Here is a 26,253-nt window from a genome sequence, read left to right on the forward strand (position 1 = left end):
GGAGTTTCCTGATCCGCAAAATGTCTATGTTGGGTTCAGACAGTCAAATTGAACCGTGTAGCATAACCTGCGATGACCTCCTCCCTGTCAGGTCGCTCATATTGGGAACACAGGTCCTCTGGGATGGGTATCTTCAAAAGCTCCTGTATGAATGGTGCAGGGTCCACAAAGACTTGGTCGAAGATGAGGTCCATCAAGTTGGCAACGTAGCCTGTGCAATATTAAAAAAAGCAAAACAAATATTTGGTTTAGATTTGTGTATGCATGTGAAAAAACTGAGTGTACTCTTTTACTTCTGCCATTGTTGTTGTAACGCTACAGTTTTTTTGAAAGAGATTTGAAATGTGAAATATCCAATGTAAGGTGTACATTTTGTTGTGTAAATAGTTGTATAATAAATATTTTAAACACTTACGGAATGTGGGGTCAGTCTTTATGGGTTTTGCTCTGCATTCTCCCTTCCTGGCCTTGGGAACTGCAGTTTATACAGAGGGTTTCCAGTGGATGTAGTGGCTTGTGCACGATCAGCGTTTTCATTGTAGCGCAGGGCTGCCAGGTAGTCTTTAATTTCCGTAATGAGAAAAAAAAATGTAAATAATAGCAAAGGATGTACAAATTGTCACTAATTATAAGTAACTATGGTTTATTTTACCTGCACAACATTCCAAGAAATGGAAACACAACATTCTTTGGAGCAACCCCCGAGGATACTGCCCATTCTTCTCTGCGAAAGCAGGGGGGCAAGGAGAGGAAAGGGGGCCCCGCTCCGCGGTTCGATCCCCAGCTGTGGCGGAGATGAGGAAGAGCTCCCCTCTCAGCCATGAGAGCCAGCACTGACTGACACATAGTGACTCTGAAACAGGGGTTTTTGGTAAATGATGATCATTGTAATAAACTACAAAGACTACGGTATACTATCTGTAAAGTGCTGTGAGATAACATCTGAATCAATAAAACTGATTTGATTAAAGAAAGGTTTGTACTACAGAGCTGTATTATGATGCACGTTATATTTATATTTATATATATATATATATATATATATATATATATATATATATGTGTGTGTGTATCATCCCATCATCTCTACTGTGCTTATTTATGTACCATGTTGTGTTTTATTGACCCGTGTTGCAGTGAAATATCAGACGTTGTGTAATGAATTCTAAATAAAGTTTCCACACAAAGTTCAGTTCAGAGTTTTATTTTAAAATAGATTGAAATAAATAAAGACAAAAGACAATTAAAGAAAAAAGTGGCATCATTCCCCCCCTCGGTCCCTTTTGAGTCTTTTCATCTCCACCCGCCATTACTCCACAGTTCTCCCACCGGCAGCCGCGCAGTGAGACACACCTGCAATGCGAGTGTGGCCAGTGTCGATCCTCTTGGCCTGGCCACACTTGCTGCAGGTGTATTGACCTGTCTGCTGGCGGGCTTTGCTCCAGGGCGACGGCCCACCCCTTGCAGCATCAGCCTCCGCCGCCTTCCTCTTCCTGTAGGCCGTTGTCCTGGGCACACGAAGAGGAGGAGGCTGAGCAGCAGGGGCAGCCGTGAGAGGGCCAGCCGGGAGCAGTAATCGAAGAGGAGGAGGAGGAGGGGGGGGAGGAGGAGGGGCAGCCATGAGAGGGACACACCTGGGTGAGTCAGACGGATCACTCGACCGGGCTGCTGTGCCGGTGGAGGGGGTATCTGGCTGGAAGACGGTCGGGGTATCTGGCTGGAAGACGGTCGGGTCCTCCACGTCTTCCTCGATACCCTCGTCCACCTCCTCCAGCGACTGGATGGCAGCAGCCTCGTCCGGAATGTCGGGGTCCAAGCTGACGTCCTCAAGCACTTTGCCTGTCTGCCTGTACAGGAACTCCACCCCGATGAGCTCCCCTGTCACGCGGCAAAAGACAGGAAGCAAAGGATTTGCAAAATGCTCCTTTTCCTCACAGTTCTGATGTCTGAATAAAGTGAATAGGGTTTTCACATCACCCACCTGTGTACTCGACAGGCTTGGTGAAGTCCTTAACCAGCTGACGGCCAAGCACCCTTTGGCTCTTCTGGTTAAGGACGTGCTTGAGGTGGCCACTGTAGGAGTGCAGAGGCTCCACCTCTCCCGCAGCTGCCGCTGCACGGTCCTCATTCCACCTCACCAGTCCATCGACCAGTCCATCGACCAGGAACGCCTGGAAGTGCTTGGCACTCGCCTGCGTCCAGGGGCGGACTGGGACACAAATTCAGCCCGGGATGTTCAGACGCACCGGCCCACGCACCGGCCCACGCACCGGCCCACACACCGGCCCGCCGCCCACGCATGCGGGCCACCCTTGTAGCCTACAGATAAATTATACATCTACTATGCTCATATATACTGTTATGGCTAGATTCCCCAGAGTCAAGCCATAACATAAAAGAGATGGACAACAAGAGTAAGGTGCAAAATGAAACCTTCCTTTATTTAAGGTTTCTTAAAAATGTCCGTGTCATGTGTGAAGTGTGTCAAAGTGGATATGTAGGAGTCAGTAACGTGTGAATGTACGGGATTAAGGACAAGTACAGCAAATGGGTATAGTCAAAAATGGTTGCCTGTGCCTGGCTGTAAACAAAAAGAAGTGCCAATGCACAAGCAGCTCAGATATTCAATCAATGCCATGTGGTCTAACCAACAAATGATTCTAATAGTCATTATGAGAGCACTTGTCCAGTATTAAATAACCAACTTCAAGGAATACAACAGGCACATACCCTCTCAGAAACCCCAAAACAAAGAGACTGTTCTACCTTACATCACCAGCAGGTGTCGCAGCAGCTCACTTGTCTCTGCGACCCTGTCAATCACTCCATCAGTGTCCAGAGCCATCAGAATCTCCTTCTCTGTGCACATGAGCATGAATGCCTCCATATGCTCCTGGGTCAGGGTGGTCCTCAGTCGATTCTTCACATATTTCAGTGTGGAGAAGGTCCTCTCACAGGCAACTTGACTGAATGACAGTGTTAGGAGGAACTTGTAGCCCAATCCAATGACATGATAGGCATCAGTCAGCAAGTTGTACTGTGACAAGACATGATGCACACAAATAGCACAGTTTTTGCAGTAGTTGCAACTGTTCTCTAGCTCCAGGTCTTCTTCTCTTCCATCCTCCCCTTCGGTTGTCCTGACATTGTATGCATCCAAATGGGGCATCTTAAGTCTTTCCCAACAGTTGGCTAGGCTTGACAGCTCAGCCTGCAGTATTCCAGCAGTGGCTCTTTCATCATACTTCTGCAAGCATTCGCTCAGCTTTTGCAATGCTTCTGTTGGAAGGCCCATTTCCTTTATTTTAGGGAAATTCCGAGGATCAAGACATGCAAAGTCTGCGCAGAGTGGTCCATTTGCAGCATAGCGACTCTGAATGCTCTCTGTGACTGTGTCCAGAATTACATTGTGGACCTTGATCCTGTAGTCTGCCTCAGCGTCTGACACAGGCTCATCTTCAGCCAACTCACCTGGCATGGCCTTCTTTCTCCTGACCCGTTTCTCTGGGAGCACAGCTTGGACCACAACTTCAGTCCTCCTTCTCCTGCAGCTTGGCATTGGCCCACTCCACAAATGCATCTGCTGCTCTTTTCACCTCATCAAAACCCCTGACACACTTGTTGAGGCTCTCTTGGGTCCCTATTACTAACCGATGGGCAGTCAGTAAGTCCATGCCGCTGGTTTGGAGATACTTGGAGAGGGGTGACGTGATTTCAAATATTCGGAGAAAGATCTGAGCGGTCAGTATTGTCTCGAACCTTAGGAGAGACTCTGTGTACCCCCTGGCTTTTGCTCTGACATGTGGCTTCATGGAGTCATCTTCTTCAATCCTTGTTAATGTTGACACCAAGTCAATAAACAAGGCACGATTGCCAAAACACCCAAATATCTTGCTCAGAGCCTGATCCTTGGCCCACCACCTTGTCTCCCCGATTGGAGACAGCCGTCTGTGTCGTGTGTCTTCACTCACTTCCTCCCACATGTTCATACGCTTGTATGACTCTCTGATGAATACAGCAACATCATTCAGAAGTGAGAAGAGCGATGCACTGGCTATCACAACACCTGTGGTGTCTCCTAGCACAAGGTTCAGGACGTGTGCGTAGCACCAGATGTGCACTTGGTTGGGAGACTCTGCGGAGAGCAAGGTGGAGAACCCCTTGTATTGGCCCTGCATGTTTGCCGCTCCATCGGTTGAGTTTCCCACACAATTCCGAAGATCAATGTCCACCTTTGCCAGAGTTTTCTTCAGTAGCTCTACAAAATATTGTCCAGTTGATGACTCACAGTCAACCACAGCTATGAGCCTCTCGTGGACCACATCTGTCACATACCTGAGGATAACAGCACACTGGTCTGTAGATGTAACATCCTGTGTGGTGTCGATCTGCACAGAAAACATGCCTGCCACCCTTACTTCCCTAGATATGGTTTCTTGGATTAAGTGGCTGATGACATTGATCACTTTGTTCACTGTAGTTTTTGAGAGCAGAGTGACAAAGGACCCTCTGCCTTTAGACCCAGTCTCATGCAGCTTCTTGCTTTTTTCAACACATTGGGTGACATGTTCCTGCAGGCAGACATCGTATTTGGTTTTTCTCGTGCTCTTCTATTCTTTGATGTACATGCTTCCAAGATGTCATTCCTCCTTTGATGAATGAGCTGTCATTTGCAGATGGCTTTGCATACGCTAAACATACTGTACAGTAGAGTGAGTTGGATTTCTCACAATATGTAAGCCACTTTCTATTGATTCCATCTTTATTGTTGTAGATATTTTTAACTGTTTGTTTTGGGGGTTGTTGAGGGTGGTATGCGAAAAATGTATTTATATCTTTAGCCTGAGGCCGGGCAAAGTAATCAAAGCTCACTTCATCAGTCTGCATCTCCCTGTCTTTTGGTTCTCCTGTGCTGGACCCTGCAGCTGTCTCACTTTCCTCAGGGTCAACTGTACTTGACCCTGCAGCTGTCTCCCTTTCCTCAGGATGAACTGTACTTGACCCTGCAGCTGTCTCACTTTCCTCAGGGTCAACTGCATAAGAAGAACATCAGCAATCAATTAAATTACCAATATTATATCAATATCATGCACAGTAATGTCAATCACTAAAATGAATGCAATAGTGAATTGGCCACAAATCTCTGTGTCCTTATTATTTAATATTAATATTATTAAATATTAATATTATTTAATATAATTATTTAAAATTATAATATTAATATTATATAATTTAACTTGGAATATCATGAGCATATGACTCTATCCTAATGCATCTAACCTTATGCACAATATAATAGTCTGGCCAGCCCTGCAGCCCATTCTAGGTTCTGATAGGCTCTCTAGGTTGGCATTCTAGCTTCTGACTGGCTGTCCAGGTTGTCAATCACAGCCGTGGGCATTTTATACTAGTCGTAACATTGCTAAACTTTTTTCATGACGGTTTTCTCAGTTAACTAATGCTATTGCTAACAGTAACATACATTAACACAGCCCTGCACACTGCACACTGCACCTGCTGTCATTATATGCCGGGTCTGTGGTTCATCATCTTCCTTCTCATTCTCCTCCTCATTACTGCGACAGGGAGCGGGAGCCCTTCTACTAAACAGCTCTGTGATTTTCGAAAATTGTCCAGCTTCTTCCTGTAGCAATTTTCGTTTTTTCATTCTGGCTTTTTCAGCCCCACCCTTTCTTTTTTTACTGTTCTCCATCTTTTCTTTCTCAATTTTGCTAGCTAACTTACTGATCAATCATCAAACGAAGCTAGGGAGCTTGTCTGATGAGTGCGGACCTCTGACGCGGGCCTCGCCCTCTTTCCAATTGGAAGAGACGACTCATCTCTCCCGGCCCAGCCCCTTCAGTTCATTCAGCCTACTTTCAAAAACATAAGATTGACAAGTTTGACAACCTATCAATAGCCCCGTTTACATGGAATGTTTTTCCGGTCGTATCCGATCACTAAATAAAGCGATCCACGTTCACTCGTGGGCCAAGCATTAAGCTGATTACAATTTCACCGGTACCGAAGTGGGCCGATCGGAGTGGGGCAGTGGGCCGCGTCGAGTGGTCCGACCGGCCCACTTCGGTACCGGGCTACCGGCCCATCGGGATTCGTCCCGAACGTCCCGATGGCCAGTCCGCCCCTGCCTGCGTCCCTGAGGAAGCAGGTATCAGATCAGAAATGAATTGACATTTGCGTGAAATGTGAATACATGATAGACTTTATCACAAGCTGTACCTGGGATGAACCGGTTGAGGTGGAGGCGGAAGGACTCCAAAGATGTGGAGCCCCTCGCGCAGCGATAGACCGGCAGGATGACTCCGCCCTTTGTCAGCCTGCCGGTCTGCGTGTACAGCTGCACGCCAGGTGGGTCCTGTATGCAGCTGAGGTGGGGCCTCTGCGTACTCCATATGTCCTGGATGCGGAGAGGGTCAAGCAACGGGATGTCCAGGTTGTTGCGTCCTGCCGTACCGCCGAAGGTTTGGAGGAGGTCCTGGATCAGGAGCGCCGTCTCCTCCGCCCCACGCGTCCGACGACGGCAGTGGAGCCTCCACTCCTCCCTGGTGATCTTCTGGATCACCTCGGCGTCGGTCAGGCCGACCATCCCGTGCTTCCCCTCCAGCTGGGACCGCTTGGCTTCAGTGAGACGGCGGGCATCTCCGGGTTCCACCTCGAAGATGCACAGAGACAGCTGCCTCATGAAGGCGGGGTACAGCTCGTGGCTCCCTGTGGTGACACCTGCTGCGAAACGTCGCATCAGGTGCCAGATGTCCAGTCTCACCACAAGCTGTCCCCACTCCTGTGAAAAGGAAACAAAAGTCTGTCTGATTATTAGAGTACAATTTTTCTCAAATACTGTTTTTATGATGTTGTAATTATCTTGAACAACACCTAGCGTGGCTTTGGTCAATAGTCATTTAGTGTAAGATAAATAATATTGCGATAATTCTACTATGATTATCAGTACTAGTATTGACAGGCCAGACCTGAAACAAGGCAGCTGTCTTTGACATGCCGTCTCTGTTGCAGCAGTCCCGATCCACGTAGATCAGCTGGGGGGGTGGTACCTCGGCGAGTCGGTACCGCCTCATCAGTCCGGCCGCCATACTGGACAGGCCCTCGGCGCCCTCGGAGCAGGTGAGGACGCTGATGAGGACCTGCCCGTATTCGTTACCAACGTTGGTAACCCAGGCGGCCGTGTCGAAAGCGATACCGGCGAGCTTCTTCGTCACCTGGACACAAAGAGAGAAAGAGAGAAAGAGAGAGGAGAAAGAGAGAAAGAGACAGAGAGAGAGAGACAGAGACAGAGAGAGAGAGAGAGAGATTTCAAATGTGAGTGCATAAACACACGGCGGCTGTAAAAAAAAAATGAAATTGTGACCAACTATACTGACCTTCTTGGTGGAATCCATCTTAAGGATGGATCCGAAGGTGGACGTGATCCTGGCCTTGTACTCATCCAGCCGCGTCATTATGTCATAGCCGTAGACTGTCAGCAGCCAGATGGGTGAGGGCAGAGTGGGCATTTGGGGTGGTGGTGGAAACTGCCCCCTCACGCTGCACAAGGCCAGGAACTGCTCGCACACGCCGAGGTACTGGATCGCTCTCCGCATCCAGGCGTCCGAGTGCTGCTCCCGCAGGGTGTTGCACAGCTGAGTGGCACTGTTGCCCAGAGTGCGGGACTTCAGCTGTGTAACCACCCTATGGTCACAGGACAGCCTGCAGAAACACAAAACAAGCATTATATACAGCTCCGGCATCACATTCATTGCATTTATTTATATATACGGTATGTTGTCAATTCCTCTCACTTGTACGTAAGTACTGCTGGGAACTGGCAGCTGTAGGTGGGGGCCAGCTGCCTGATGATGCCCTGTGACCACCCGCCGACCTTCTTCTTGCATCGACGGCACTCCAGGTACTCAGTGGCCATGAGATACCAGCCGTCGATGTCCAGGACCCTCCGGATGGTCCTGTACAGCCCAGCCTTCACCATGGACCCGGTGCATGAAGGCTGGGGGCATGTCAGCTGCAGACGCCAGATCCGGTGTGGCATCCAGAGAAACAGCCGACATGCAAAGAAGGGGTCGGGGGACGCGGGAGGCTGGTGGTAGATCGGCCGGGATTGGGGGGGGCTCCACCACAGATTCAAGTCTGTGATGAGGCTCGGCCTCCCCCACTGGTCCCTGGTGAACAGCACCCGACCGATCCACTGCTGCTGCTCTGCAGTGAGAGCTGCCCGCCATGACTCGGGCAGCAGCTGGAGAGAGAACCAGAGGAACGTAAAGGGCACTTATATCTGAGGACATCGCTCCAGGGCAGCAGATGAGCAGCGTTTACTTTGACAGACAGTCTTACCTCATGTGGCGGAGGAGGGAGGAAGGCTGGCCCCGGCAGCTCCTCCTGTCCGGGAGTAGCAGCACCGGGGGCTGCCGTGGCTGCGGGCGGCGGTGGCGAGGAGGGAGCTGGTGACTCTGCAGGCTGGACTCCTGCTGGAGGTCGCAGGGGGTGGTGTTGTTCCTGCGTGGCCTCCAGTAGCTCCTCGTCCGTGGGCTCGACAGAGACACCAGCCCCCTTGTGTGGTGCGGAGGAGGAGGTGGCGGGAGGTGGATGGAATGAGAGAGGGGCCTGTACATCTGAGGCTTAAAGATAAATCAAACTCAACTTTATGTCAATCTCAAAATATGTTTGTACCCACAGAAAGATTGAAATACTGTTTCCCACAGTCCCGAGGTATAAAAAAGACACACAAATGTTTAATTAACATGAAAGAATTAGATGTTAGTTGTGTTGTGTTAATATTGAGCCACAGAAAACTAAAACCTAGTGGAGCACAGAAGGTTGTTTAAAGAGAGAAAGTGACGACGAGACAAAACAACGACACCAGATTTGACTTGTTGAGGGAGCGATGCAGGCAGCGAGCGGTTGGAGGGGTTACACGGGTTTACGAGGGAGAGGATGATGAGCTTACTCTACATCTACAAGCACTCGTTAGTGATGATTTGACAGGCGATTGGTCGGCGTGAAGCTTGGTGATTTGAGACTTGCAAAAGGCGGATAGTTTTTCATTAAAGCAAAATTACCTGCCAGGTCATATCCTTCTGAATACGGACATATTTATAGAGCAAAATAAAGGGAGAAGGGTCAAAAATGAAGTCAAACTTTCAGTTATCAACAACATGTTGCATGAATGCTACTTCAGTTTTTACTTACACTCCTCCATGTCAACTACCGCCCTGATCAGCTCTTCATCGGAAGGCTCCTCCGATGGCTTGGAGGGAAGAGCTGATCTGAGGGAGGCTGTAATTGCAACGTGAGTGAGAAGAAAATATACAGTGAACATGAGAAATACAAATAGGGTTAAACTGTGCATTTCATTTAGGCTGGACTTGCCTGGAAATGCAGGCTTAGGGTCAACCAGCTTATTGATCTGTGCCTGCATTTCCACGGCAGGCAGAGAACGCCGCCCGGACACGAAGGCCGCAAACGCTGAAGCAGGCCTATGAGACAGAACAACATCTAGAATGCACAGCATGAAAAACACCAACGTGTCTTCAGAAAGGTCATCCAGGTACGTCAAACTCAGACAGCTTTAAAATAAGACACGTACTTTGATGTAGTCCTCACTCTCTGGCCAGAGACTGTGCTGCTGCTGGTTCTGCTGCTGGTGGTGCTGGTGGATGGAGCAGCAGCAGCAGCAGCAGCAGCAGCAGCAGCAGCAGAACCAGCAGCAGCAGCAGGTCTCTGTCTGTCTCGGCTCTTCGTGTAGCGGACGGCGTTCTCCATCTGCTGGCGGGTGTGGGAATCTTCCTCCGGAGGTAGTTGACAAATCTACAAAAATCAGACAATTTGTCACGTGATTCTTATCAACCGAATTAGAATCCACATGTATGTATATATATATATATATATATAAATAGAGAGATAATACGACATACCGGATTTTTTTTGGGGTCTACAGAGTTGTACAGGCCGTCCAGGGTCTCAAATTTAAAGTCCCCGAAGCCAACAAGGGCCTGTCCCTCCTGACCAGGCAGGAGGGACTTTGCCCGCGCCTCCTCAAACGCCCGGTGGAACCTGACTGCCTCCACAAAGTCAGGGTACGCTGAGGAGTAGCGGGTGAAGGCGTCCTGTAAATTCACAAATAAGGTTAAAACTGTTGTCACTCTTTTAATGGTATTGTGAATCAGACTGAAGGACTCCACCTTGTTGACCATCAGCGGAGACTGAGACCCTGTCCTCTCTCGCTCCTTCTGGTGGGAGGCGACCAGATTGACGGCGTAGCCCACGTCGTTCTCCAGGAGCCAGTGGAAGATCTTTCCCTGGTACTGGCCGAACTGGACCTTCCACCGGCTCAGGACGAGGGTGGCGTTGTCGGTGGAGCCACCCTCGGAGGAGACGTGGGCCCAGGCCTCCGCGTCCACCTCCTCTTCTTTGCCCTGTATGGGGCTTGGCCGGCTGCTCGCCGGGGGGCGAGGGCGCTGGCTTCGGCCGTGGCCTTCAAGAAGAGGGTCCCGTTAGGTGCCCTTCTAAATTCTGGGTGTTCCATCTACACAGAGTTGGACTCAGTTAGACCACTACCACAAATACAATGAAGTACTTTACTGTAGGCTACTATGAAGTAATTTTACTGTGTACTTTTTCAGTTATTCTCTGTCAAACTCCTGTGGCAGAAAATCATTTTATCTCTCTCATCTGAGCTCCGTTACACACACACAGGAGCGGGACATCCTCCTCAACCTGTCCGCCATAAATGCCTCAGAGGACAGATACCTGAACCGTAGCGTCCAGCTAGCTTAGCCGCTAGCTTAGCGATAAATACACACAGCGTTGTATTGTCCTCCCCCTGTCGGCCCTAACAGCTTCAGAGGGTGGATACCTGAGCTCCGTAGCGTCCCGCTAGCTTAGCCGCTAGCTAAAGGTAAACACACACAGCAGTTCATCAGCGGTTCACAAAGTACCGTACAAACACTACGGTTAACTCAGTATGACTAATCTCGGACATAGAAGTGCGTTTGTAACAGTGTTTAAACGCGTATTTGCTAATAATGAATGCACATTTTACTCACAGTGTCGCTTGGTTGAAGTGTCAGTGTGAAAAAACAATGGCGGACGGAGGAGCGCTTGCTGAGAATTATGGAACAAATCCGCCTCACCGATTGGACGCCAAAAGCCCCAAAAGTTTGATTCTCTCTTATGGAACATATCCGGCCTCCCTATTGGGCGAGATATGGAACTAAGCCTGGACAGCCATTGGTCAGAAATTGGAACATTGGAACAGAGAATAACAGCTCACCGGTAGCGCAAGGATGACACGCAAATTCGTGAAGCGTTCCTTATTGTTTCCTTCCTGTAGCTCTTTTCTATGATTTAATATAATTTTTTAAAGATTTGATATGATTTGGGATGATTTGGGGTGAAACAGCGCCCCCATGGCCGCATGTGGTACTGCGGCTGCAGAGCCTGCTCTGATCTCCTCTGCACTCTGCTCCTCTTCACTCCTCTGCCTTTCTTTATAACACTTAAACATTTAGTTCACTAGTTTCACTTCGAGTAGTGGATTATGCTTTTAACTTGTGGAGGAGAGACACCACCTCTGAGCTCTGTGCCTTCATGACTTCTTCTGTTTGCATCTCACATTTCTGTTATTACAATAAGCAGGATTTCATCTAACAGGAGTCATCTGTGCATGTAAACAGAGCAGCATCTGATCACAGTAAATACAGACCTGAGAGGTTTAGAAATCTGGATGCTGCACAGAGTCTAAAGTGCCACTTTAGCGGGACGTTACGGAGCTCAGGAGACCTCCGCCCTCTGATGCATTTAGGGCTGACAGGTTGAGGAGGATGTCCCGCTCCGCTGTGCATCAGAGGGCGGATACCTGAGCTCCGTAACGTCCCGCTCACATGGCTGTCTGCAGCATCCAGGGAAACACACACAGCGGAGCGGGACATCCTCCTCACCCTGTCAGCACTAAATGCATCAGAGGGCGGACTCCTGAGCACCAGCATGACCCCTTAAACACTTCCACCTCCGTGACCTGGCACAGTCCAAGTGTTTCCAAGTGTAGAGCTCGTAAAGCTCCGTTGTACTAACATCGATTACTTCATCAGCGTTTCACAAAGTACCGTACACACAGCACGGTTAGCTCAGAAGTAGGCCTATGACTAATGTCGGACATAAAAGTGCGTTTGTAACAGTTTTTACACGCGTATTTGCTAACAATTAATGCACATTTGACTCACAGTAGGATAGGCCTACTGCCCATTCTTCTCTGTGAAAGCAGGGGGGCAAGGAGAGGAAAGTGGGCCCAAAAAGTGAAAATAAAAAATAAAAAAGTGAAAGTGGGTCCGCGGTTCGATCCCCAGCTGTGGCTCCCCTCTCAGCCATGACAGCCAGCACTGACTGACACATAGTGACTCTAAAACAGGGGGTTTAAATTAAAGGGTATAAATTATAAATGTATAATCTGTGAAAAATTCACAAATTTCTCACAAACTGAGCAGCCAAAGGGTTTCTCTCCTGTGTGGATTTAGATCTCTTCTATATCTAAAAGCTTTCTTACAGACTGAGCAGCTGAATGGTTTCTTTTCAGCACTACGTCGTGGATCACTGACAGATTCTTGTCTATTTTTCAGTGAGTTTGAGCCTGAGGCAGGTTCTCTGGTCTCCTTCCAATCAGCACTGTGTTCAGAAGAGTCTCCAGTGTCGTCCTCAGTCTTTGGTTGTAAACTGCTCTCTGGATCTGAGTTCGAGGAGGAGGAGGGGCAGCCATGACAGCCAGCACTGACTGACACATAGTGACTCTGAAACAGGGGGTTTTGGTAAATGAGGATGATTGTAATAAACTACAAAGACTACGGTATACTATCTGTAAAGTGCTGTGAGATAACATCTGAATCAATAAAAAACTGATTTGATTAAAGAAAGGTTTGTACTACAGAGCTGTATTATGATGCACGTTATATATATTTATTACATGGTTTAGTTGAATACTCGATTCTGATTGGTCAATTCAGAACACGTGACACGTTGTTAATCCAGAACAGACAGACCGCTGTCAAGGATTTATGACCGTTGTTAAGGACGCTCAAATCTGCAGAAAGAAGTCCGGTCGATTGAACTGTATACAGTTTGGCTCGAACTGACAAGACAAGAGACGCTCAGAAAGAAGTTCGGTCATTTAACTGTTTTTCAAATTTAACAGTTTGAAAAGCAAGCAAACTGTCTGCTTGTCTTTAGTTTTCCGCTGTCGTGTGATAGCAACATGGAGGATTTTAACATTAATTTTAATATATTTGGAGAGCACAGTAATTTGGAGGAATGGTTAGTGGCTGATGAGTCCCCAGTGAAGAAAAGAAAAAGACAAGAGGGACAAGAAAACAGCGGAGGAGTAAGAGAGGCGAAAAGACACCGAGATTTGAATGACAGAGAAATCGACCAAATTGAAGAGGACAGGCATGAATTGAATACAAAACGGAACACATTATGGGCTATGAAACTATTTAAAGACTGGTTGATTGAAAAAAAAGAACCAACAGAGTTTGACAGCTATGGAGCAGAAACCCTGAACACGCAGCTGCGGTCCTTTTATGCAACGGTCCAGACCTCAAACGGCAAAACCTATTCAGTTGCCAGTTACTTGGGCATTAGGGCAGGGATATCAAGAAACTTTCCAAGGTTTGACATTATGAACTGCGCTACGTTTAAAGCAAGCAACGATGTTTTCACATCTGTTGTAAAAAAGCTCCGCAAAAACGGGAAAGACGTCAGCCAGCACCACCCGCCTATCTCAGCTGCGGATTTGCGGCTGCTCAGGGCTTCACAGGCGCTGTCTGTGAACACAGCCGGCGGACTGGTCCGGAAAGTGTGGATGGATGTCCAACTGCATCTTGCCAGAAGAGGCAGAGAGGGATATCGACATTTGAATCAAAACTCTTTTATTTTGAAACTTGATGATCACGGATGCGAATATATATCTCTTGCCCACAACGCCGATACCAAAAAATCATAAAGATCCAAAAGACACGAATAAAGAGAATGACAGAGGTTTTATTTTCGCCGAGCCTGAAAACCAAAATTGCCCCGTTGCCAGCTTCAAAAAGTATGTTTCCCTGTGCCCATCTGACGCCAAAGCCTTCTACCTTCACCCACTAAAAAAGGACCAACAGCTTCTCAACGGTGAATCAGTGTGGTATTCACGTGAGCCCATGGGACATAATTTCCTTGGGCAAATGCTATCCACAATAAGCCAGGCAGCCCAGCTTTCAAAGCGCTACACAAACCATAGCTTGAGAAGCACGGCTGTACAACTGCTCTCTCAGGCTGGTCTTGGATCAAAAGAGATCATGTCTGTGACTGGGCACAGGTGCGAGAGCAGCCTGAAGAGTTACTGGGCTCCAACAATAACCGAAAGGGAGAAATGGAGCAACATCCTGTCCTCCAACCCAGGAAATAGCACCACATCGGGTCAGTGCCTTTCCATGTTGTCTGTCCTTACACACACATTAGCGGTAGCGATACAACTGTGGCAATATTGTTTCCCGTTTTTTTACATGTTGGGAATTGTGCTTTCAGATGTGTCATCTGCGAAACCCCCGCAAGGAGAGAGGATCGAGGACAGAAACGTCGATCTCAATATCCCTAAAGATTTCCCATTCACCATGTCACATTGTACTATTAATGGAAACGTTCAGGTTAATGTTAATTACAGCTAAGGCTAACATGCTAACATGCACAGAGTTAGTTGCTATCGAAGCAGTTCCTGCCGTTGCAACAGCCTAGTTCAAACATCAACAACGGACTATTTTTCGTAGCGGATGAATGTCATTTTAAATCAGTTACAACTATGTTTTTAATCATTAAAAACATTTTCTAAAACAATAAAAGCATTTAAATTAATATTGGGAGTCATATCGTTACTTTGTTGAGAATGTGGCCATGTAATAAGTGGGATAATGTGCAGCGACTTGGTCATTATGGGTAAAAGAACACCTTCATGCCGATCTAGATCCCTCCGCTTCGCGTCGGGCTCCTGATCAGCCTGTCGGTGTTCTTTTACCCATAATGACCGCGTCGCTGCACATTATCCCTTACATATATATATATATATATATATATATGTATATATATGTGTGTGTGTATCATCCCATCATCTCTACTGTGCTTATTTATGCACCATGTTGTGTTTTATTGACCCGTGTTGCAGTGAAATATCAGACGTTGTGTAATGAATTCTAAATAAAGTTTCCACACAAAGTTCAGTTCAGAGTTTTATTTTAAAAATAGATTCAAATAAATAAAGATAAAAGACAATTAAATAAAAAAGTGCTATCATTCCCAGGACAGGAGGTGTTCTTCCCCTTCGCTGTCTTGAACCGCCCCTTCAGCTGCCTCTCCCGGTGTCTGGGAGGGTAGACGGCTCGGGCAGGCGTTGCCAGAGGGCCATGAGTTCGTCCACCCTCTTGTCAGAAAGCCCCTGAAGGCTCCTGGCTTCCAGCAGGGCCTTGGCCAGCTTCAGGACATGCTGGTATCCTGGCTGGCCATCAGGACCCTGCATCTCCTCCTGAGGAGAAAAGGAAGGAGGGAGGAAGAGAGAAGTGCTGCTGTGAGCAAAGAGTCTTGAATACATATTATTATTATCATTATCATTATTGATGCCCTGTGACCACCCGCCGACCTTCTTCTTGCATAGACGGCACTCCAGGTACTCAGTGGCCATGAGTTATTTTACTGTGTACTTTTTCAGTTATTCTCTGTCAAACTCCTGTGGCAGAAAATCATTTTATCTCTCATCAAATATGGCAGAAAACATTTATTATTGTACTCAGGAGGGGAGTTTGACAGAGGATTACTTTAAAAGTACACAGTAAAAGTACTTCATTGTAGGCTACTTGTGGTAGAAGTCCAACGAGTACTGAGTCCAACAGTACCAATGTCATTAAGAACTTATGGCAGAAAATCATTTTATCTCTCATCAAATATGGCAGAAAACATGCAGTTTGACAGAGGATTAAAACTGTAATCAGAGCCCTCTCATCTGAGCTCCGTTACACACACACAGGAGCGGGACATCCTCCTCAACCTGTCCGCCATAAATGCCTCAGAGGACGGATACCTGAACCGTAGCGTCCAGCTAGCTTAGCCGCTAGCTTAGCGATAAATACACACAGCGTTGTATTCTCCTCCCCCTGTCGGCCCTAAAAGCTTCAGAGTGCGGATACCTGAGCTCCGTAGCGTTCCGCTAATGTGAAACACACACACACAGCGTTAGCGGGACATTGTCCTCCCCCTGTCGGCCCTAAAAGCTTCAGAGGGCGGATAGCTGGGCTCCGTAGCGTCCCGCTAGCTTAGCCGCTAGCTAAAGGTAAACACACACAGCAGTTCATCAGCGGTTCACAAAGTACCGTACAAACACCACGGTTAACTCAGTATGACTAATCTCGGACATAGAAGTGCGTTTGTAACAGTGTTTACACGCGTATTTGCTAATAATTAATGCACATTGTACTCACAGTGTCGCTTGGTTGAAGTCAGTCAGTGTGAAAAAACAATGGCGGACGGAGGAGAGATTGCTGAGAATTATGGAACAAATCCGCCTCACCGATTGGACGCCAAAAGCCCCAAAAGTTTGATTCTCTCTTATGGAACATATCCGGCCTCCCTATTGGGCGAGATATGGAACCAAGCCTGGACAGCCATTGGTCAGAAATTGGAACATTGGAACAGAGAAGAACAGAGGATACTGCCCATTCTTCTCTATGAAAGCAGGGGGGCAAGGAGAGGAAAGGGGGCCTAAAAATTGAAAAAATAAAATAAAAAAGTGAAAGTGGGTCTGCGGTTCGATCCCCAGCTGTGGCAGAGATGAGGAAGAGCTCCCCTCTCAGCCATGACAGCCAGCACTGACTGACACATAGTGACTCTAAAACAGGGGTTTTTGGTAAATGATGATCATTGTAATAAACTACAAAGAGTACGGTATAGTATATGTAAAGTGCTGTGAGATAACATCTGAATAAATAAAACTGATTTGATTAAAGAAAGATTTGTACTCAGTGGCGAGCCGTCAGGGCCCTCTAGGCCCTCTATGAGGGCCTAAGATATTCCAAAAAATAATATTTAAAAACATTAAAAAAATATATATATATTTTAAATATATATTTTTTTAATATTATTTTTGTTATATTTTTCATTAGTTTTACCGAAAAAAAACTTGATTTAATTGTATTTAAAATAACATTTCCAAAGAAATAAATCCTTCGAATCTGCCTGTTCATTCTCTGTTTGAATGTAGGGGTTACATGAAAGAAGTTCGTCTGGCCCTCTCTGCGATTCACAGAGGGCCCGCTATGGAGCTAATTTCCTGCCATAACTCCACAAACAAACTAAACAGGTTTTACAAATGCCTTATGATTCACTAACAAACACAATGTGGTTTGCAAATACAAAACACCATCTACAAACTAATGAATTTAGTTTTGCAAAGAAAAAACATATCTATCAAACAAACACATAACATTTTTCTAATAAATCATGTTTCAGAGACAAATTCAGCTTAGGTTTTACAAGTACACAACTTTTTTTTACAAGTGCACAAATTTGTTTTACAACTACAACACTTTGTTTTACAACTACAAAACTTTTTTTTACAAGTGCACAAATTTGTTTTACAACTACAACACTTTGTTTTACAACTACAAAACTTTTTTTTACAAGTACAAAACTTTTTCTTCTCACGGCGGAATATTACTGCCAAAAGTCACGTGACTGAGTCACGTGACTTTTGGCAGTAATATTCCGCCGTGGTTGTGCTCATACACACTCACACATGCTCACTCACACATGCTCCACGGCAGCAGGGGGCACTACTGAGTCCATTGGGAAGGCGGGAGGTTGAGCAGAGCATGGAACAGCTCTTGCCAGCCTGATCATGACAGCGGTGTTTCTAGCGATCCAGCATCTGAATTTAGCGATCACAACGAAAACAGCCAAGACACATATTGAGCCCAGAAAATGAATGTTCTTAGGGCTGTAAATATAATAAGCCTTTGTCTAAAATAGACAACATTGTAACTAAGGAGATTTAAACTATACAGCGATTCTGCACTCGGTCAATCAGCTGCTCTTCATTTTCTTTCCTGCTATATTCAATGAGTGATACAAATATTTTTTACCATACGTTCTGAATAAAACTGATACTGTTGGACTCGGTACTAGTTGACTGCTACCAGAAATAAAAGGAAGTACTTTACTGTGTACTTTGTGAGTAATCCTCTGTCAGAGTCCCCTCCATAGTACATAATGCATGTTTTTTGCTATCTTTGATGAATGATAAAAGGGTCATTCCAGAATTGGAGGACAATTTAGACACCAACATTTTTGAAAAATGAACCTTTCATTTGATTATTTTTTGTTATGTATTTAGGAAAAACAGATAATAAACCATAAAAAAAAGTGATTTGCCCAGCTAAGGCATCAAATGTATATTTTCCAATGAAGAATTAACCCTGTTACTCTAATTATAGTAACAGGGTTTGAAGTAAGAAGATATGATTCTACACTGTATTGAAGTAAACATGTATTGTTTGAACTGTTTTATGTAATCACAACGGTTTGGGTAATTATATATAGAATAGGAATGTTATTCTCACTTTTAAATTCACTGGCTCAGAGATTCTGTGTTTCAATACACCAACATCCTTCTTATCATCCCTAAAAGCCAGATGCGGCTGTTAAGTCGTTAAAGACACATCGTTAAATAGGTGAGGAAGAGTTTAAATGTCTGAAGGAGGATAGTTTAGGTGAAAATATCCCCTGGGAAAGGAATGTAGAGTAAGATAAGGTAAAGATAAACATTGACTTTTGACCTTATGGAACTTTATGGTCCGAACTCTGATTGAACCAGACCAGAAGCGAATCCAGCCAGTCAGGGCACTTGGGGGAGGTGGTCAGTTTAAACAGCTCCTCCCCAGGGGCTCTCTAATTCGCTTGGGAGAAAAGTGGGAAGGAAGAATCGACAAATCTCCGCCCCAAAGACAGATAGAAATACTGATGTTTGTGTGTGTAAAAATGCTTTTTTGGTTTGGTGAGTGGCAGGTCCTGATAACTGTGTCCGTATCGCATCACAAACCTGAAGTCCAATTTCTTTTTGGTTTGATGAGTTGGCGGGTCCCGACGCATTTATCCGCATCGCATCACAAATCTGAAAGTCCGGAGTACTCGAGTACTCTGTATAACTTGTATATGTGTTTGGTTTCCTACTAGAAGTAAACTCAGATAATTTGTTATAACTTTGATTCCGGTGTTTTCAATTCCTTTCTTAATTTAATAGAGATCCAGCCTCATCCAACGAACGGCGCGTAGCAGAAGTGTTCTACTCCAACAGGTTGCAAGTAACAGGGTTGAAAATCAATGCTAATTTTAGCTTTTACCTCAGGAATTAATGCTAGCTGCACAATGTAATGCTATTGTCAAGGAATGGACACACTTTATATTATATTTATATTTATATATATTTAACAAAAGAAAGATACATTTGAAATTAATTTGTTTTTGTTTCATAATTTGAGTAACAGGGTTGCGTTTGTATGAGTGCCACACTCCTTCAAGAGTGACAAGATTGGAAATATATTACAAATAAAAGAGAGGACTTAGTTTTGGTCTACCCATGGTAGTAGCACATGGCTTGCTGATGTCCTTTCCACTGTGTCATGCGACAAACAGTTTTTTCACTTCCTCTGCCAAGCTAAAAAGGTTTCGGTAACAGGGTTGCGCGCATGTTGAGGGACACACCTTCTGTGCAAAATTACTGTTATTTAAAATGTGTTTATGATTTAACAAATTGATTTTACCATTACAAGACACATATATCAATAGAATAATACCAAAAAAGTAAATAAAAACCCTATTTTAAATGTTATAGTTGACATGCAAGTTGGTCACCAAGAAGCTGGGACAAGAGAAAAGGGCAATTTTAGGGGGTGTTCGAGAGCTATTTGATATTTTAAATAATATTTTGAAACCACTTTTTCTACAACTTTATATGCATCTTGTCTCAAGACAAGTATATTTAACACAACAAGTGCATGTCTTAGCTTTTTGGGCATGGATTATTAGATTTTTTATATGGGGGACATGAAATGTCCTCCAATTCTGGAATGACCCAAAAATAAAATGTTACCATTAGTTCTTAATGAAATTGATACGGTTTGACTTTGTATTAGTAAGCCTACTACTAACAATACATTGAAGTACTTTTACTGTGTATTTTTTTGAGAAATACTCTGTCAAAGTCCCCTCTTGAGAACAAAATCAAGCCACTTCTTCTAAGTTTGATGAGGGAAAAAAATATTTTTTGGGTGATTTAATGGGTGATGTAACATTAATGACAGACATAATATGAGGTCCTTGGCACTCTAGAGGGGTCATTTTGTGATCATGGGGCATCACCCTTACAGCATCAGGACAATATCATATGGAGTCAGATACTGGAAGTGGGCTGGAGGCGTTAACTGGGACTGATGGAAGGATGAGGCTGATGAGACTGAAGAATCTGCGAGGAACGAACTAGCGGCAGAGGAATAATTATATATTAAAAGACAGCAGCATCATAAGAGGGCAACCATGTGACAGAGTGTGTTACTTTACTGAAGGATATTTGTGAACAGCTATCCATTCCAGGCCAGACTCTAAAGACTTTCCAAGGTGTGAAAATGCTGCTGCCGGAGTACTGACTGGAAGTATTGCTGATATCATGTCTACCATCCTCTTAAAATACTCTGTCCAACAATATCAGTCTCAGGAAGAAATGTTTTTTAACGCTTATTAAAAGAAAAACATGCATTCTTGTACTCAGGAGGGGACATTGACAGAGGATTACTGGAAAAGTACACAATAAGTACTTCATAGTACTTGTGGGGGTAGTATCAGTAGTACTGAGTCCAACAGGATCAATCTCACGAAGAACTAATGGCAACAAAAAAGAATTCCCTCATCAAACTTAGCAGAAGTGGCTTGATTTTGTTCACAGGAGGGGACTTTGACAGAGTATTTCTCAAAAAATACACAGTAAAAGTACTTCAATGTATTGTTAGTAGTAGGCTTACTAATATAAAGTCAAACCGTATCAATTTCATTAAGAACTAATGGTAACATTTTATTTTTATCATTCATCAAAGATAGCAAAAAACATGCATTATGTACTATGGAGGGGACTCTGACAGAGGATTACTCACAAAGTACACAGTAAAGTACTTCATTTTATTTCTGGTTGCAGTCAACTAGTACCAAGTCCAACAGTGTCAGTTTTATTAAGAACTTGTGGTAAAAAATATTTGTATCACTCATTGAATATAGCAGGAATAAAAATGAAAAGCAGCTGATTGACCGAGTGCAGAATCGCTGTATCCAGGGGCGGACTGGGACAACAAATCAGCCCGGGACTCTCGACCGGCCCACTTCGGTACCGCCGGCCCACCTCGGTACCGCAAGTAAGCGGCCCACCTCGGTGGTGCCGCAAGTAAATACCGCGAGGAAATTGTCGACGGGGGGAAAGGGGGGGTGAGCAGTGACTTATCCGACCGGCCCACTTCAGTACCGGCCCATCGGGATTCGTCCCGAACGTCCCCTGGCTGTATATATAGTTTAAATCTCTTTAGTTACAATGTTGTCCATTTTAGACAAAGGCTTATTATATTTACAGCCCCTAATAACATTTATTTTCTGGGCTCAATATGTGTCTTGGCTGTTTTCGTTGTGATCGCTAAATTCACCTTGTTTATAATATTATCACTATAACACCTGTCATCAGACTGGCAAGAGCTGTTCCATGCTCTGCTCAACCTCCCGTCTTCCCAATGGACTCAGTAGCGCCCCCTGCTGCCGTGTAGCATGTGTGAGTGAGCATGTGTGACTGTGTATGAGCCAGCCACGGCGGAATATTACTGCCAAAAGTCACGTGACTCACTCACGTGACTTTTGGCAGTAATATTCCGCCGTGAGAAGAAAAAGTTTTGTACTTGTAAAAAAAAGTTTTGTACTTGTAAAACAAAGTGTTGTAGTTGTAAAACAAATTTGTGCACTTGTAAAAAAAAGTTTTGTAGTTGTAAAACAAAGTGTTGTAGTTGTAAAACAAATTTGTGCACTTGTAAAAAAAAGTTGTGTACTTGTAAAACCTAAGCTGAATTTGTCTTTGAAACATGATTTATTAGAAAAATGTTATGTGTTTGTTTGATAGATACGTTTTTTCTTTGCAAAACTAAATTCATTAGTTTGTAGATGGTGTTTTGTATTTGCAAACCACATTGTGTTTGTTAGTGAATCATAAGGCATTTGTAAAACCTGTTTAGTTTGTTTGTGGAGTTATGGCAGGAAATTAGCTCCATAGCCCGCTATAGTAACTGAACGAGAGAGTAATGTCAAATGACAGTACAATTGACCAATCATATCTTCCCTCTAAATGGGTGGGTTTTATTATCGCGGACATTATGACAAGTTCCGCCCGCTGTGAAACTTTTCTTGTTTCCATAGCAACAACAACTTCCTGTCAACAGCGTGAACTCGCCTTCAAAATAAAAGCATGCCAAATTACACTTAAGACATACAACGGCAACGAAAGTAACAAACACAATGCAATATCATTTTCAATGTCAAAGAACACAAATTGGGTTCACAGGTGTTGTTTTGTGTGGTAGAGGGTCGCTGTCATTGATGCGTTTTGCACCCTGGGCCGATGTTTTGATATTCCGCTGAAGTATACGCTGTGACGTAATAACTCTTTTTTTTTCTTTTTTCGAGGGAAGGGGTGGGGGTCAGAGGGCCTAGGTATAAAGCTCACGGCTCGCCACTGTTTGTACTACAGAGCTGTATTATGATGCATGTTATATTTTATATATATATGTCTGTATCATTTCATCATCTCTACTGTGCTTATTTATGCACCATGTTGTGTTTTATTGACCCGTGTTGCAGTGAAATATCAGACGTTGTGTAATGAATTATAAATAAAGTTTCCACACAAAGTTCAGTCCAGAGTTTTTATTTTAACAACAAAAATAATAACCATAATAATACAATATTTTGAAAAGAAATGTGCATAACGAGTACTTTTACTTATTGTACATTTAGCTGATAATACTTCTGTAGTTTGTTATTCTGAAATGGGTCATATTGCAGAGTACTTTCTACATTATGTACTTTAATTTATCCTGACACATTTTTACTTTTACTTAAAGGTAGGGTAGGTAAGTTTGGGAAACCGGCTCGAGATACACTTTTTGTTATATTCCATGGAATGCTCTTAACATCCCGATAGCAATGAATATCTTAAGTGCTTTGACAAAAAATCCATTAAAAAATGTCATCTGTGGAAGCCGTAGTACTGTAAAAAGTACGACCAATCATTTTAGCCGGCCCGGCTAAAATAACTGGATGGCCTACCTGCCTGTCAGCCTTCCATCTGTGCACAAACTTATCTCGTGCCCTCATTGGTCATGTGCGCATTCGCGTGTGTTGGAGGAGGGGCTCTGTAAGGAAGTGGCAGATTTTCTCCGGTTGTGTATTTTCAAATTCTAGCGATCTCGAGCCGGTTTCTCAAACTTACCTACCCTACCTTTAAGTAATATTTTAAAAACAGGGCGGTAACCCATTAAATAATATACATATACAAGCACATGACATACAACACATTGGGCAAATAGTAAAAAACAATATCATAACTCCGTTCACAGTGTTGATGGAACATTTTAATCTGAATAAATCCCTCTTCCTCTCCTATATGCAATTACAATCAAATATTAAAAACTTAACATCAAAAGGTATAAAGATAGGTTGTCATGAACACCTTGATATGAACCTAAAAAGACTTGCAAACAAGAAAGGAATGATTTCAGGTATATATAAACTTCTCCTCACCTCAACCGCCAATACTAATCTGCAGTCACAGAAAAGATGGGAGCAGGATTTAGGCATCACCCTTACACCAGTTGAGTGGGACAGAATCTGGTCGAACTCAACATCAATCTCCAAGTGTGTCCGGTTTAGAGTAATACAGTTAAAAATCCTTCACAGAGCATACATCACACCCTGTAGACTCAAAAAGATGGATCAAACACTCGCGGGCCTATGCTGGCATGGTTGTGCGGAAGTGGGTACCCTTTTACATTGTCTTTGGTCCTGTCCGGCTGTAAAATCTCTATGGGACGTAGTTGGAGATACTCTCGCTGAGATTCTGAACATAGAGATACTCTTAACTCCAGCTATGCTTGCTGGGATCCCCGCTCAATGGCATAACATCAACATTTGCAAGTAAACTTATGACGCGTTTCCACTACAGCGCGGAGCACGGTTTAAGAGGGCTGTGACGTCAGCGGCCCGTTTTTAGTTGCGTTTCCACTTGGCCTAGTACCGGCCGGCGGGTCCTAATTCACAGTTTTTCTGGCCTCATAAAATCGTGGTTCTAGGGCCAGAGACAACGAGGCTGAGTCGGGCTGAGTATGCTAAACTAGAGAGAGAATCGCTGGCAAGGGGGCTACAACTACAACAAGATGGACATATTTGACCGTGATTTAATTGTAATACACGTTTCAAAATGATGCCGAAGTAACAACATACTGATACCGGTTAGTAAAAACCATGAATTAATGCTTTGTCAAGTCTGCAGACAGACGGCAGGCGAAAAACCTTTTAAAATGCGTGTTGTCTAAATGGAGATTGGCTAAGCTAACGCAGTATATGCTCCGACCGTCCACACTCACAACAACGGCCTATACAGACATAAATAAAGCAGCGACTGTATTCACCATGACACAGGCAGTCTGTGGTTTGTACTTGTTTAACTTTTGTCTAGTTTCTGAACATATATGAGGAGCTGTGAGCTCTGAGTGCTAACAGCTAACGGCTGTGTTGTTTTTCTGGGGTTCTCATTGAAGATGACGTCACGGCTCCGCCTACACTGCGTTACTATAGATACTACCCCAGTTCCTAAACTGTAATGGAAATGCGCCATAAAGTGAGCCAGTCCTAACGAGGCCTAGCCATACCGAGCGAGGCCGAGCGAGGCCGTGTAGTGGAAATGCGCCATTATAGCCCTAGCATGCCTTTCAACTAAACGCCTCGTTCTTATGAACTGGAAAGTCAGAAAGCCCAACTGCTTCAATTTCAATAGATGGCTGGAGGACTTCCTAAACATCTGAAGTATGGAAGAAGCTGCTTTCTCCCTGTTATATTTGGTTAAGCCAGACAACAGGCTTTGGGATAAGATAAGGGCTTTCCTGGACTCAAACCATCTCGGCTGCCAACAATAAATATAATAATATTAATTAATAATATTAATAAATAAATATAAATAAAGAGAAATAAGCTATGAATAAACAGTAACGGTAATAATAATGAAAGAAGCGAAATTAAATGGGAAATGGATGAATAGGTGAATTAATCATAAAAGGAAGAGGTGTGTGTATATGTACATATGTGTGCATATATATATATATATATATGTATTTATTTATTTGACTATTTATCTATTTATTTACCTATTAAACAATGAAGTATACCTATATTATGAAGCAAATCATGTATAAATACAACGCCATATGCATACATCAAATGTAACTGACACTGTAATCCCCCTACCCCCCACCCTTCATGTTATGTCCTGTCCAACTTGTAATGTGTGTGAGCCATGTCCTTGTCCGTGTGCTTTTGTCTTTTGAAAATGTTTAATAAAATATAAATGTTGACAAATATGACATGTTTGTATTATAATTATTATTGCATTATTGTCAATGTTGTACTTGGTAAATTAAATGTCTTGATAATCAGAGCAGTGATTTGGGGTTTGGTTGTGTTGGGGATTTGTTTGAAAAATTATTTAAGCTGTTTTCAGGCATGGAAGATTAATATGTTTTTCTCTCAAGTTTTCTATTGTCAGATTGGACACATCCCAAATCGCTTGATGGTTTCAGACCTGCACTGCACACTGTAATAGTACTGGTAGAATATTTAAGCTTGGGTAAATTCATTTTTGAAAAAAACAATTGAAAGGGCAAAGTATTATATTTATTACAGGTTTCCAATTTACCCATTGAAAAAGGGTGAAAAACAAGTACATGCTCCTTTAACTGTACGCTGCAGAGATCACCTCACATAACAGAGAAAGATTAACATTATGTCCATATTAGTGTTTTTCAATGCTAAAACACATTTTTTAAAAGCAGGGCTTATTTTCTCAAAACACTAAACACAATTCACAAA

At 44.1% G+C, this 26,253-nt stretch overlaps 2 protein-coding genes and 1 long non-coding RNA gene across 3 annotated transcripts; all 3 read right to left on the reverse strand.

The window, feature by feature from the left end:
- Nucleotides 1-1,293: 1,293 nt before the first annotated feature.
- Nucleotides 1,294-2,194, reverse strand: LOC117490950. Its single transcript, XM_034140735.1, has 2 exons — nucleotides 1,982-2,194; nucleotides 1,294-1,878 (listed from the first exon to the last, which is right to left on the reverse strand). Exons 1-2 carry the CDS (start codon nucleotides 2,126-2,128, stop codon nucleotides 1,294-1,296), a joined length of 732 nt encoding a protein of 243 aa, XP_033996626.1. The 5' UTR covers nucleotides 2,129-2,194.
- A 1,336-nt stretch (nucleotides 2,195-3,530) lies between these two features.
- Nucleotides 3,531-9,072, reverse strand: LOC117490951. The gene is made up of 8 exons (XM_034140736.1): nucleotides 9,048-9,072; nucleotides 8,362-8,639; nucleotides 7,815-8,263; nucleotides 7,398-7,722; nucleotides 6,990-7,235; nucleotides 6,241-6,802; nucleotides 4,873-5,033; nucleotides 3,531-4,388 (listed from the first exon to the last, which is right to left on the reverse strand). The coding sequence occupies exons 1-8, from the start codon at nucleotides 9,070-9,072 to the stop codon at nucleotides 3,531-3,533; spliced, it is 2,904 nt and encodes a 967-aa protein (XP_033996627.1).
- A 6,190-nt stretch (nucleotides 9,073-15,262) lies between these two features.
- LOC117490989 lies at nucleotides 15,263-16,708 on the reverse strand. The gene is made up of 2 exons (XR_004556722.1): nucleotides 16,518-16,708; nucleotides 15,263-15,568 (listed from the first exon to the last, which is right to left on the reverse strand). It is a non-coding gene; the product is annotated as an uncharacterized LOC117490989 (long non-coding RNA).
- Between the last annotated feature and the right edge of the window lie 9,545 nt (nucleotides 16,709-26,253).

The sequence above is a fragment of the Trematomus bernacchii genome, unplaced genomic scaffold (assembly GCF_902827165.1).
Source record: "Trematomus bernacchii unplaced genomic scaffold, fTreBer1.1, whole genome shotgun sequence".
Taxonomy (NCBI): Eukaryota; Metazoa; Chordata; class Actinopteri; order Perciformes; family Nototheniidae; genus Trematomus; species Trematomus bernacchii.